This window comes from Lepidothrix coronata, unplaced genomic scaffold, assembly GCF_001604755.1.
Source record: "Lepidothrix coronata isolate B3197 unplaced genomic scaffold, Lepidothrix_coronata-1.0 Scaffold6, whole genome shotgun sequence".
NCBI lineage: Eukaryota > Metazoa > Chordata > Aves > Passeriformes > Pipridae > Lepidothrix > Lepidothrix coronata.
The window spans coordinates 603,190-617,294 of NW_016690186.1; the positions used below are offsets into that span (position 1 = coordinate 603,190).

The 14,105-nt window shown below is 37.1% G+C and overlaps 1 protein-coding gene across 1 annotated transcript in view; it reads right to left on the reverse strand.

The window, feature by feature from the left end:
- LOC108505097 (lipoxygenase homology domain-containing protein 1) overlaps positions 1 to 14,105 on the reverse strand; it is a 127,943-nt gene that overhangs the window by 72,674 nt on the left and 41,164 nt on the right. Inside the window, exons 12-16 of the mRNA XM_017830776.1 lie at positions 9,875 to 10,029; positions 9,193 to 9,271; positions 6,021 to 6,102; positions 1,791 to 1,846; positions 1,605 to 1,637 (exon numbers count right to left, since the gene is read on the reverse strand). Of these exons, the coding sequence (XP_017686265.1) occupies positions 1,605 to 1,637; positions 1,791 to 1,846; positions 6,021 to 6,102; positions 9,193 to 9,271; positions 9,875 to 10,029 (405 nt within the window). The remainder of the gene's footprint in view (positions 1 to 1,604; positions 1,638 to 1,790; positions 1,847 to 6,020; positions 6,103 to 9,192; positions 9,272 to 9,874; positions 10,030 to 14,105) is intronic.

Here is a 14,105-nt window from a genome sequence, read left to right on the forward strand (position 1 = left end):
GCCTGAGTACAAGACATCTTTCCAAACCTCTGGTGGTTGTTACCCTCTTATAAAGCTCAGTCATGCAAGGCCCGTGGCATCACCAGTATGACAACACAAATTAAATGGTGAAAATCCTGAGATCAGTCCTACTCATTATCTTTTTCACATAAGACATAAAAGTCCAATCTCTCACCTATCTCAGTTCCTCACTGGAATGAGCCCCTGGGTGAAAGAAAGATGGCTGAAGAGCAACTCAAGTTAAGCTGCATGTAACTAAGCTGCACATAACTCAAACAGAAAACTTCCTAAAAATGTTCTTCTCCTTTATAATTTCATTTTTCAGAACCTCTGATCTCAACACTCTCTGGGTGCTACCAGACATCTTGACAGTGTGACGTATCAAAAGCTGATTAAGAAGAAACCACTCCTTTCTTCTCATACCCAATATTTTGAGTCTAACCACTCGAGTCACTGAGCAGCCTGTGCATCTGTGCCTGCTTATTATAACATAATGAAGAATGAAGCTGCACTGGAAAAAATTTGAATTGGTAGTAAAATGTAGTCTCTTATCTGGACATAAGGTGAAATAGATATCATGGTTGCCTCTCTGAACTGTGCACTTAGCAGAATGCAGAATCCAAAATCCAAGTCACTTGTGAAATTAATTTTCTATGTGGGAAAGCCTTTACTTACCTGAGTTCATCAGTCTCCTCTTGTCTAAGTTATGTTGCCATGGAACAATAAAACTGTTGGCTAAACTGTTTGACTGAATGCAAATAATTTGATTTTCACTGAAATTGAAATTAGATTGAAAGACTAGGACTCATTCTACAGAAAAAGTCACTGTTTTAAGAGACAAATGTAAATACTACATTTTGTAGTTTAGTTTCTCCCATAAAATGCCCAGGCATGGTTGCACAGAATAGCCATTTACAGCCAAGCGTTCATAAAAATATGTGTGTCAGTCTGTGTCTCTTTTCTGGTTAGGAAGAAATGAGGAGATGGTATCTCAAATTTTAAACACCTGGGAGGAACTGGTGTATTACAGTGATGAGACTGTCTTTGTAAGTATAAAACCAGAAACCTAGGTGGGTAGGTTTTTTATTAATTTTTTTTATTAATTCAAGCAGATTTAGTCAACTGAATGCATATACTACATTTAGCTTCACTAGAGGATTGGGAGTGTAAGCTGCATTATTTCTGGCTACTTTGGGATTTTGACCTGAAAATGCTTCTACTGACATTTCACAACACATTTTTCAACTTGCTGATGTTTGCTAGGGGACCTGTCCCCAAGTATTAAATGACAGTGACATTGCGGTAAACAAAACAACACTTGACTCTCTTCTCAGAGGAATTCCTTGTTGATTTCAGGTCAGAAGAGTAGAAATATGAAGAAAACAAGAAATGGTTTATATTTTTCTCAATTGGTTATTGAGGTCTAGTCCTTTCTGTAGACTGTTGCCAGACAATTTTTCTTTTTGTGTCACAGCTGATATGCAGTATAAAACATATACAAATGAGGTCACTTGCTTACATATTTGTCACAATACTGATTTGCAGGTTAAATTCAAACAGCAAAAGCTATGATATAGAAAACACTGGCTAGAAAAAAATCTTACCTTTGAGGAACGCCTTCATTGAACTGCCATCCTCTAAAATATGAACAGGAAAACTAGTTGGAATGAGCTTTATTATCACTTTTCTTCTTAAGTAATGGTCTTATCTAGAAGAGTTCTTCTTAATAACTGGATATTAAGCCTATAATATAGTACTATAACACAATTTTTCTTTAACAAAATACTTACCATTGGCAGTTAGCTCCCTTTCAGTTTTCCCATCATCTTGGCATTCATCTAACCATCTTTCATTGCAAAAACAAAAATAATAAGATTAATAAAAACTATTAGTATATTATATGTGAGCTGACCATTACCTTCTGTCTCCAACAGTATTTTTATACTTTGTTTATCAAGTTATGCCTTGAAACCTAGATCAAAGTTTATTTTATACATTCATCACAGTTAGTCTTATTCATGTTAGAAGAATTTGGTTCAACCTGCTCCAGGCAGAGGAATTCTCATCGTAGCTGTGAGAATACTGTAGTACTATAGGAAGTATATTATATGAAATGCTAATCATTTACAGCTTCAGAGATTCAGCTGTATATTTGAAGGGGTATACAACCTGCAGTGATTAGTTATATTCATTGTACTGACTGATATATAAAATTATATATAAAACCTGCCAGTCTGGAAGTTTCTAAATCTTTTGCAGATCTGCAGCAATTAACTGAACTTCTCTTTTTACTTTTCTTTTAAATTGATGAATTTTAGCAGCTTTCCTGCAATATCGTTTTACTGCAATATCGTTTTACTCCTTCAGTTGATCCTCCAAGCTCAAATAATAATCCTTCATGGCCTTCAACAATATCACTTATTTAAAAATAAATAGATACATGTTTACTATCAGCTTCTATTCTATTGACTCCATATTAATGTTTCATTTGTTAAAACCCAAGGATCCGCAATATATTTCACCTCTTATGTGTAACAAAACTCTATGAATAAATATCTTATGCATGAAGTCTGAACTCCACTGTATTTCAACTATTGTTGTAATAAATAGCTTGATTAACTTTTGGGACCTATCTCCTAATTCTGTCCTAAGAAAGAAAATATCAGTAGTAGTTTCTAAAAATAGAAAGCAAACTTTGACACATTGGCAGCACACTTACACTGCAGGCAAACAATGACAAAATTCCTCTGGTTCTATGTGTAAAGTCCCTAATCTTTTTCTAAGATCTTTACAATTTCCTCTTGAAAAGGAAGCCCAATGTTTTTATTAAGAATTCCACTCTTCAGAGAAGTCTCATAAGTTCTCCTTGAATCTAAAGAATCAATTTTCTCATTCATCTCTGCTTCCAATAACCATCTTTAATGCACACCAAACCATTTTAAAAGCTTAATACCCAGAAAGAAAAGCTAAACCAATAACCTGATCATTCGAATGATAGTCCTAAGAAGAGTAAGTGGTTCTTAGCTAGTCATTTCCAGGAACTTTGCAAAAGGAAACCCTGTGGTGGTTTTTTTGTAAACAGGTAGGATTCCTAGAAGAGGAGAGCTGTCTACTAAACCCCTGAAGATTTTCAAGACTTAAAGCACAGTTCCCAAAATAACATGAAAACTATTTTAGCTATGTAACCCAAATTTTAAGTTCTGGAAACCACATACTACAGAATATAATTATCTGGATCTAAATTACAATTTTTCAACTTATTTCTATTGCATTAAAAATACTTATGCATGAGTAACACACACAGATCCTCTATTGGCTTATTTTATGTGAGTTTTTTTTTCTGCTACAGCTGTATTATTCAACTCAAAGACAGCTAAAAGGTTGCAGTTGCCTCAGATAGTAAGAAAATTTGAAAGAATGGACTGTTTAGCAGTTGTCAGAATTGAGAGAGTTGAATGTTTTCTAATTTTGCAGATGGTAGCAAAATTTTAGACCTACTAAAATAGACCAGAAGAGATTTATTCTACTTTAAGAGGAAAAGTTAAAGGTCTTTCCAAAGATTTCCAGGATGTACATAGGGATTTCAGTGACAGAGAAAGCGACCAAAATCAGTGCAGCTAGATCTTAGAATAGAATCAGACCATTGTTTAGGTTGGAAAAAATCTTTAAATCATCAAGTCCAATCATTAGCCCAGCACCACCATGTTCACCACTAAACCATGTCTCCAAGTGCCACATCAACACATCTTTTAAATACCTTCCGGGATGGTCTTCACCACTTCACTGGGCAGCCTGTTTCAATGCTTAACAAGCCTTTTGGTGAAACAAGTTTTCCTAACACTCTTTCTAAACAATCCCAGGCACAACTTGGGGCCATTTTCTCTCATCCTATCACTCGTTACTCTCAGGAGAAGAGACCAACCTCCACCTCACCACAACCTCCTTTCAGGTAGTTGCAGAGAGAGATAAGGTTCCCACTGAGCCTCCTTTTCTCCAGACTAAACAACCCCAAGTACCCTCAATTTCTCCTCACAGAGCTTGTGTTCTAGATCCTTCAACAGTCTCATTGCACTTCTCTGACGTGCTCCAGCTCCTCAACATCATTCTTGTAGTGAGGAGCCCAGAACTGGATACAGGGTTTGAGATGCAACCTCACCAGTGCTGAGTACAGGGGGGATGATCACTTCCCTAGTCCTGCTGGCCATACTACTTCTGATACAAGCCAGAATGCCATTGGCCTTCTTGGCCACATGGTCACACTGTTAGCTCATGTTCAGTCAACAGATAACCAGCACCCCAAGTCCTTTTCCACCAGGCAGCTTTCCAGCCACTCATCCCCAAGTCTGTAGCATTGCAGAGGGCTGTTGTGACCCAAGTGCATCTCCCTCAGTACCCTTCTGTGAATCACATCCAGCCTCACAGCCTTGTACATGGCTAAGTGCTGCTGCAGGTTGCTATTTCTTATTGGATTGTGGGGGATTCATTCTGTTCCCTCTACCTTTCTTCTAGCTCAGGAGACTGGATACCAAGAGAACAACTGGTATTACTGTCAAAGGCAAAGAATACATTAAGTGCCTCAGCCTTTCCCTCATCCTTTGTTACTGTTGACCCTCACATACAATAAAGGAGGGAGATTCTCTTTAACTCTCCTTTTGTTTCTACTGTGTGGGGGTTTTTTGTGTTGGTTTTGTTGTTTTGGGGGGGGGTTTGTTTGGGGGTTTTGTTTGGGTTTTTTTTTGTTTATTTTTCTTTTTTATTTGGTTTGGTTTGGTTTTTTGCCTTGTACGGCAAGATTAATTTTTAGTTAGGTTTTGGCCCTTCTAATTTTCTCCCTTCATAACATCACAAGACTCCCTGTAGTCCTGAGTTGCCTGCCCCTTCTTCCAAAGGTCATAACCCCTCGTTTCATTCCTGAGTTTCAGCCAAAAATCTCTGTCCAGCTAGGCTGGTCCCAGCTCATCTTGCAGCACATGGCAATGGCCTGTTCCTGTGTCTGTAAGATTTCCTTCCTGAAGAATGTCCAGTCTTCCTGGTATGCCTCCCAGGGGATTCTGTGAACCAGTCTCCTAAACAGGCCCAAGTCTGCTCTCCAGAATATCAAGGTGGCAGTTCTGCTCTCCCTTACTTCTCTGAGGATCAAAACCTCTTATAATTTCACAATTTGTGTCCAAAATGGCCTCCAACCTTCACATCACTCACCAGTCCCTCTCTCTTCACAAACAGCAGATCCAGTGGACATCTTCCCTAGCTGGCTCCCTGACCAGCTGTGTCAGAAGGTTCACTTCTATAAACTCCAGGAATCTCCTAGACTGCTTCCCCTCTGCTGTGTTGTATTTGCAGCAGACACAAGTCCCTCAGGAGAACAAGGGCCAGTGATTGTGAGACTTTTCCCAGCTGCTTATAGTATGTCATCTGCCTCTTCATCCTGGTTGGGTGGTCTATAACAGACTTCTACCATGATACCTGCCTTGGCCATCTCCCTGATTCTTGCCCATATACACTCTACCTTATCATTACCATCATCAAGTTCTAGACAATCAAAACACTTCTTAGCATATAGGGCTACCCCATCACCTCTCCTTTCTTGCCTATCCCTGCTGAAGGATTTATAGCCATCCATTACAGTACTTCAGCTGTGTGAGTCATCCCGCCATGTTTGCATGACGGCAGCTGTGTAATTTCAGATCTTTATATACAATACTTCTTAAAAGACTGAGAACTAAAAGCTTAAGTAATTTCACACGGTTTCTATATAATTTAGATTAAACAAAAAGATCAATGCACCTTTCCTCTTATGAAACATTTGATTTGGGGCTTCTTTGCTTCAGGCTATGACTTCCTCCTATGTCAGTACAGCAAATTTGTTTCTTGCCTTTGATCGCAAAATTTTGCATCCCTTGTATGTTGAAAAACTCTGGGACATTGCTCATACACCTACGTTGTTTGCACATATCCATTCTGCGATTTTTTGATTACGTTGGTGGCAGGTAACAAATTATTTTTCTCCATGAATGGCATACCTATTACAAGGAAAGACAACCTCCTGAGCTTCCTCTCCTTCTTTATGTTTGATGACAATCTTATCCAGGAACCATCCATTGCCTGTGTTGAAATGACAAAAGTTTATCATGTGAAATCATGCATTTTTGTTTCTTTTTAATAAATTTTAAGAAAAAAAAGCCCAGATTATATTTTTTTAGCAAAAACATAGATCATATTAAGACATATCTCAGCTAAATAGATAAGATATATCAACAGAATGAAACTTTATTATTTTGTATCTCTTGTAAGAGATGCAGTTCTTTTCTGCCTGTTTTAATTTTAAGTGGGGGGGATTTTTTCTCTTCAAGATAAATACATGCATACATCTCTGAATTGTTCACACTGTTCACACTTCAGCCCATATCTTTTGATTCCTTGTAATCAGACACAAGGATGTTGAAACGAATCCATTTATTCCAATAATCAAGATTTGTGTGAATGCTGGAAATTTTGGTCCTCTGTGAGTGAACACCTTACTGCATATATAAAAATATTATATTAATTAACAAATCTTTAAAACTAATGCTGCCATGGAAATGGAGCGAGACTGCAGCCTTGACGGGGCTTTGTATGTCCTGGTGCCAGAAACTGGCAAAACTGAGGATCCAAGGATCCAGGAACAGCACCCAGATAGACTGAGTGCCTAAGGCCAGTTACTGGAGGTCTTATACGCCCATACTGTATAAATTTTTTATATTTGACGTTGATGGACTGTTATTCTGATCAGCTGGAGAGGGTAACAGGATAAGGCCATTGTTACTATTTGTGTATGGGTTGAGTTCCTGTCTGTGTTGTCCTGCATGGCCAACCATGTGCAGACACACGTGTTTGTGTGTATGTCTACTTGGAACACATACTCAGCCTTGCTACCAGTGCAGCCGGCAGGCATGGAGCTGTGCAGCCTCACTTCTGTCAGGCTACTGAATTCATCCTCTGCCTAACAGCAGTAACCACTGGCACATCCATGCTGATCTTTCAGATCACTTCCAGTAACCATCTTAGTGACCAGTATAGTTCTCCTTGCGACCCCCTTCTCAAATATCCTGTTCTCACTGCTCCTGCACAACTCACAACTTGTCATATTGCTTACGAGGTTTTGCGTGACTCACACCATTACCTATCAGCACATTTTAGAAAAACAACATGAGGGATGTTTTGGTCAGAAGAAACAATCATCCTATTTATTCTCATGCTCTGCCTCTCTGGCTGCATCTGAGTCTGGAAATCCCTAGAAGGCAGCAGTTTCTGTCACACAGGAAGGGCATGCCCAGGCAATGCATGGAAGAAAATGGCATCTCCCTTTAGGATTTCAGGTCCAGGGCACATTAGGACACTTTGCAAGCTGCTTCTGTCACCCTCTTACACCTCACTACTCTTTCATTGGAAAAGCCTATTAGGCTGGCCAAGATTAACTAGCAATCAGACAGGTCAATTTGAAAAAGGCCAAAAAAGATGAAAGGTACTGCCTGTGTAAATATACAGGTATATATGGAAGGTTTCTATGGAGGAAAAGCTTCTTTCAGCAGGTAAGACAAATCACCAAGTGACTCACACCAGACCAATGCCCAAACCCTGCTTCTAGGACAAAATTCCCTTACTTTCCTCATTCACAGTGTCTGTGGGAGAAGATCTGTACCTTGCAGTCTAGAAACTCTGAAGAAAACATGTTACAGTATCCTTTCAAGACAATCTCTAAATGAAGACTAAGGACCTTCCTGTCCTGTCACTCAAGCAAATGATAGGATTAGAAAAAGGGGTAGTCCCATCTCTAAAGGTACTCTCTTTCCTCTCTCTCAACCCTCAAGTGGATGAGTTTCTTGGTGGTCTCTCTCCTGAGTCACAATCCTTTTCCAGCTCTCAACTCCCCAGTAATGTCAGGCCAGGTTTATGAGGGGCTAGTTTTGGATGCAGTTCAAAAGAGGTCTGTGAGATCTGTCTGTGATAAATACAATGAACAACCATCTGAATTACCGAGGCATAAATTTTGTTACAGGAAGAATTCAATCCATTGTCCTGTTTAGACAGTCCTTCAAACCCACAGATTTGAACTCGGGTGTCAAAGAACATCTTAAGATAGCTGAATTGAGTTACAGATTTACAATTCTTATTCTGTGATAAGGCTGAACTGCCTGTTAACAGAGAGGTGAGGGAAGAGAGCATGGTACGGGGTTCTGGGGAATAGAGGGAAGGTGGGTTCCACTGCACTGTTTTCTGTGTTATGTCTAGGGCTACCAGGATGTGAAACTCATGTATACAATCACGCATTTTGCTGAAGGCAGAAAACTCTAGAGAACTAGAATGCCCCATCCTAAGGCTGCACTATTAAGGCTATTTCTGTAGTAGTCACAGCTCTGCTCAGAGCCTTAGGCAGTACAGTCAGCAAGATGGGTGTTGCTTAAGGCCATTTCAGAACAGAATAGGGTAAAAGGTATTTTCTAATCTGTTATCAGTGTGGCCCCGAACTGCTTTAAAAATTCTTCTCTTCACTTAGCTTATTCCTAGATATTAATCTGCAAACATATTTTGAGTATTTACATCTTCAGTGCTTTTAAATGCTAGTTTTCTCTTCATTTACATCATGCACACTTCAAGGGCCTGTACTGAAAATTCATCTCATCACCAAATTCTCTCTTTTTTCTGAAAAACCTACAAGCCAAACGTAATGTCACTCACTGGAGCAGCTCCACATTGACTCACACAGATTAAGTAAATAATCAAATCATCTGCTGTTGCCCAAAGCAGCAAGGACATTATGCTAGAGCTACTCAAATTTTGCCTGGTAGAAAAGCAGCTGCTGAATATCTTTAATTCCATTCTGGCCAGTTTTCACTCTTTGTCTAATAAAGGATTGTCTTACCAGTGTGAGACATACTTTTGAAAGTTTTCTATATGCAAATAAATAATGCTTTCTTATAAATAATCTTGAAAACAAAGAGTGGAATGACAGCATTTGAGATTAAACTCATGTCCATTCTTCTGACCATTACTATTGTTTTTCATCATCCCATCACAGTGATCAGCCTGCAGGAAAACTTTTTATCACTGCAAGACCTTCTGTCACATTTTGTATGAAGGATGCAATATAAACAAAGTGCATTGGGTTTAAAAAGGGCTTGAAAACAGATTGGTCTCTAGGAAGTTAAATCCTACCTGGACCAGCTCCATCATGGCTAATCAGAACTTTCTCCAAGTCTCCCAGTGAGACAGCCTTTATGCAGAAAATATCCATCTGTGGAACCATACAAGGAAAATTATAAAGGTCTTGAACACAGCTATTGCTTTGACTATAACAGAGTAGAATAGCTCATTTTTCCTCTCTCTTTCTTTTTTTTCTTCTTTTGCAAAATGAATATAGTTGTTTTATACTGGTCCTGGCCAGACAGTGAGGATCCTTTAAATCTTTCTGAGTTGAATAACACCTCAATTCTTTTGGCAAGACACAATGATTAGGTGCAAATAATTATTTACTCATCTCTATATCATATTTTCTAGTGCTATCTGCCTCAGCAAGACTAGGAAACCTGGGATATGGATTTAGAACTTGATTCTAAAATTCATGGTGATCTCTTCAGGAGAATAAAAACTATTGTTACCATTTTATCCATACAAGCAATACAAACAAGCAAGAATACTCAAATTCTACTATTTAATGCTCTCAGTAAATGATTGATTGAGCAGATAAAAGTCATCCATATGATGTAATTATGTAAGTAATTTTGAATAAAGAAAATGGTAAATGCTTGAATAAATCTTATAAATAAAAGATATTTACACTTGTTTGCTAGCCATAATTTACTCTTATTGACCAGAAGTAGCATTGTTTTTACTTCACCTGTCCACGTTGAAATTTTACATTATTATTCTTAGATCTGTGGAGCTTCCTTTTGCCAGCATCTCCTCTTATCCCAATGAGGTTGATATAAACGTTGGAATTTGTTTCAGCACCAAGTTCAGCACCTGTGTATACATGGACCTCGTACACCAACACTAGAAGAAGAAAAAATTTGAGATTATCCTTGTAGTTCTCACGATTATAAAATTTTCTCATCAAAATTTAACCTGAAGATGGCACAGGTTTTCAAGTTTACAAGTAGCAACAGCTATCTGTGAATTTTTCACTTCTAGCTTCAAATCCTTTAATTCTCTTCACAAAAATATGAAAACACCAAGCTTCAGAAACCACAGGATGTTGAGCAATGCTATGCATTGCTTGGCAAAGCAACTCATCAAGTAAGTGTTCCCTCGTACTCCGTTTCCTTCTCTCACTCGTCGTCGATTATTTGTGATTTCAGGACCTAATTCACAAAGTCTTTCTTTCCAAGTTATCTGGAGACCACCTAACTGTGCCTAGTTGTCATCTCAAACAATAGCTAATTTTCACTGGTACCAAGGCATTTTCAACCTCCAGATTTGTGCAAAACAATTATCTGGGTTGTTAACCTTCATTTCATCTCTTAAAAGAAGAGTAACAATCACAAATCCTAGCGATTTTAGATTTTCACCTCATATACAAAGGTTGGCAAGCAGATGAACAGGCTCCCTTACCTATGAAAAATGAACAGTCATCTTGCTTTTGAAGATTTCAACATTTGTCACTAGTGAATGATAACACTTTCAAAACCAGCTCTCAGCTAAAATATATTTACAACTTTTTAACGCCTCTCCTTCTAGTCTTAGTCTAGTGTTACACACAAAAAATATACATGTGTCTTCAAAGAATTCTGGAATACAATTCAGAATTACTGTATTAACATGTTTTCTACCACACTAATACTATCTTTATAATTATCCAGATATGAAAATTTATTTTAAAAAATTATTTGTACTGATCATATAACATTATATTTTATCATAGTTTTTCTTATTGTGACTTTGAAAAAAAAAATCCTGTTTGAATCTTAATGGCAATTTTTCCATGCAGTGTTTCTATTCTAATCACAGCTGGCCATTTCTGCTGCTATGTAGTAGATCACAGAGGAGATTACTGTTTCATTAGTGTATAATTTTAATAGTTCTTGGGAGTGAAGAAAGGTAATTGAAGCCCTAACAAACACAATTAAACACTACATTTAAGGAGGAACTAAGATGAAAACAGATATTAAAACAAAATGCTTGAAACTGGACAATATTAATCAAAAACTAATTAAAATACTATTACTCTTAACCCACAAAATAGCTAGTAGAATTGCCATAAATTTCTTATTCACTGGATCCCAAGACAGTTTATAAAACTCAGACATCACATCATCCACCATTACTCAAGAACAGCTATTTCTGATTCCCAGTGGAGAAGCTAAAAGAGTAGTAAAATAATACTGCAAATACTTTAGGAAAAAAAAAATACCCCCACATCTATCAAAAGATAGATTTTGATGGATAGACTCTATGCTTAAGCAAATTAAGGTATTTCTTTTAATCTGTATTAAATCATCCTGAAGTGGCAAACACAGTGTCTTAAACTCTTTATCACTGTTGCAACTGTGACCCAAAATATCAGTGGTGTTCCTGGATCAGTTTTATTATTTTCTGTAGCTTCAAGCACTCATTGCAGCTCTCACATCCATGCCTTAGTGTACCAACACCAACCATGACATACAATTGATCCCAATAACACACATACACACGTCAATTAAAAAAATTTGACAGAACATAATAAAAATTAGTTTCAAGGTTTTCAACGTTAAAAAATCATGATAAAACAAATAGTATATGTGAATGGCAATTAACAAAGATAAATCGACCTGATAAGTAGCATAACTGAGCTATATATCCAAATAGTATTTTATATCATAACTCCTAGTATAATCATAATTGGGGAAAAGGGCAGAGGATAAGGGGTGTTTGGAAGTTTGGAAGGGGAGAGGTCACGTTTCCAAAACAAAAAAATGCTAACAATTATATTAATCTGCAAACAGCCTTTTTAATAACAGGTCTGTACGACCCATGGAGCAAGATTCTGCAGATAGTAAAAGCAGGGCCATATTCATATGAAGTCTCCTCCATACTTTTACACACTCACATTCTTAGTTTTGAAATTGCAAAACATCTGTGGGAGCAAAGGAAAGAGTATAGACTGTTTATGTTATGACTGTTTATGTACAAAGACTGGTATTTGTATTATTTACACCTACAAAATCTTTGTCATGATCAAAAATAAAATTTTTAAGTAACTATAAGATGAATTTTACAGTATATTCAAGGCTTTATTTTACGAAGCCCTTTAAAAATAAATGTTTACAAAACCAAAATACCAACAAATACTTTCATTTCTGGAGGGAAGATACACAAGAACAGAACAAGAGGTAATTATAACACAACATGAAGATATTAACAGATAAATAAATTACAGTTCATTTTATAGCACTGTGCATCTCTGTGGTAACTAGAGAGATGATAATGATCTAATCAAATACTGCTTTCCATTTCTACAAGCCTAAATAAATCAGTCTGAAGTATAAAATATACACATGCTGAATTTTAAAAAAACTGGAAAATATTTTTCAAAGCTCCTTGTGTCTATACATCTCTCACCATCTGTAAAATGTTAGGTCTGACATTTATTTAGTCTACACAATCTACATTGTTTATATATGAACCTTCTTAACAAAAAAGACCAGTTTGCACTTTAAATTTTTCTACAAATCAATAATACATGCTACTATATTAGAATAATAAAAAGAATGTTTATATCCCTTAACTGGAGTATGTGCTGCAAAGCATTTCACAGGAATCTCACAGAAATTTAAGCAAGGAATATATTCTCCCAAACAACTGCACGTGCCTACTTACAACATACCACTATGGTGAAATGTTTGCACATTCATATAAACATTCATTAAATAGGCTGTGGAGGTTAAACCTTTTCTGTACAAATGAAAACCTAGGCACAGACTAGACTGAGAGGATGCAATTTTTTCAAATTTTGTCAAGCAGTTTCTCTAGATTGCAGAACAGCTACAAAAGGTCCTAGGGTTAATGGCTCCTGAGCTACAGATTGCTTAAACATAAGAACAAGAAAGATGGTGCCATTCTGTAACAGATAAGACAAGGTACATCAATTGTTTGATGAGCACAGGGGACAATACAACCAAATCTGGATAACGAACCTACCTACAGAATGTACTGCTGAGACAGAAAGACTCACCATATGTGCAATTTTTCTGTTTGTACCTTTCTGTATATTGCTCACAAAACACAGTTTTTTGTGTAGAGGGTAAAACAAAAAGATCCTAGAAAATGCGTTCAGACTCTGTGACTCTGGTTTAATTTCTTTTGAGTAACTGACCTATTCCAAGCCCCCTGCTGCAGGCACATCTGAAATGGAGACCTGCTTCACTGCAGGAAGAAAAACCCATCCCAAAACTCTGAGAATTAGAACTCTATGGCCCATCCCCTATTCTGTAGTAGTAATTTCATTTTACTATACGTTGATTCAGTGAAACTACACCAACTGAAAACTGGAGTGACAAAAAAGAGAGGTAGGCCCATAGCCAAGAAAAACAAAGGAAAGAGAAAGTTGACAATTATATCATAAAACCAAGCACTCAACAAAAGTCAGGAAACAGTTTTCAGCATTATGAGGGACTCGTTATACTCACATCACATGTATACGTCTGTCCAATCTGGAGCACATCAAAGTAACAGAAGAAACATCTTGGGAAACACAGTAACTTTGATAAAGGATATAAGAGGATTAATTAATACGGAATAGTAGGGGAAAATCTCAGATAGCACTCAGTATAAAAGAAAATGACCTTTCAGAAAATAAGTGACTGAAATCTTCAAATTGCCAACAGGGTAACTTTAGATAAGCACTATAACCAAACAGAAAACTCTGCAACATGAATGCATGTACGAAAGTTGAAAAAAGGGAAATAAATTTTTTTCTGGCAGAGGTGGGGAGCTTCTAAAAGGCAGACATTAAAGCAGTATAATAACTGTGTTAAAAATAACAGAATAAAATATATTAAAAATACAATAGGAGTCACTGAGCAGTCAAGTGTAGAAGTACCAAATTTCTACTTGCTCAATCTATAAAAATGCTACCACTACTATCTCTTGAG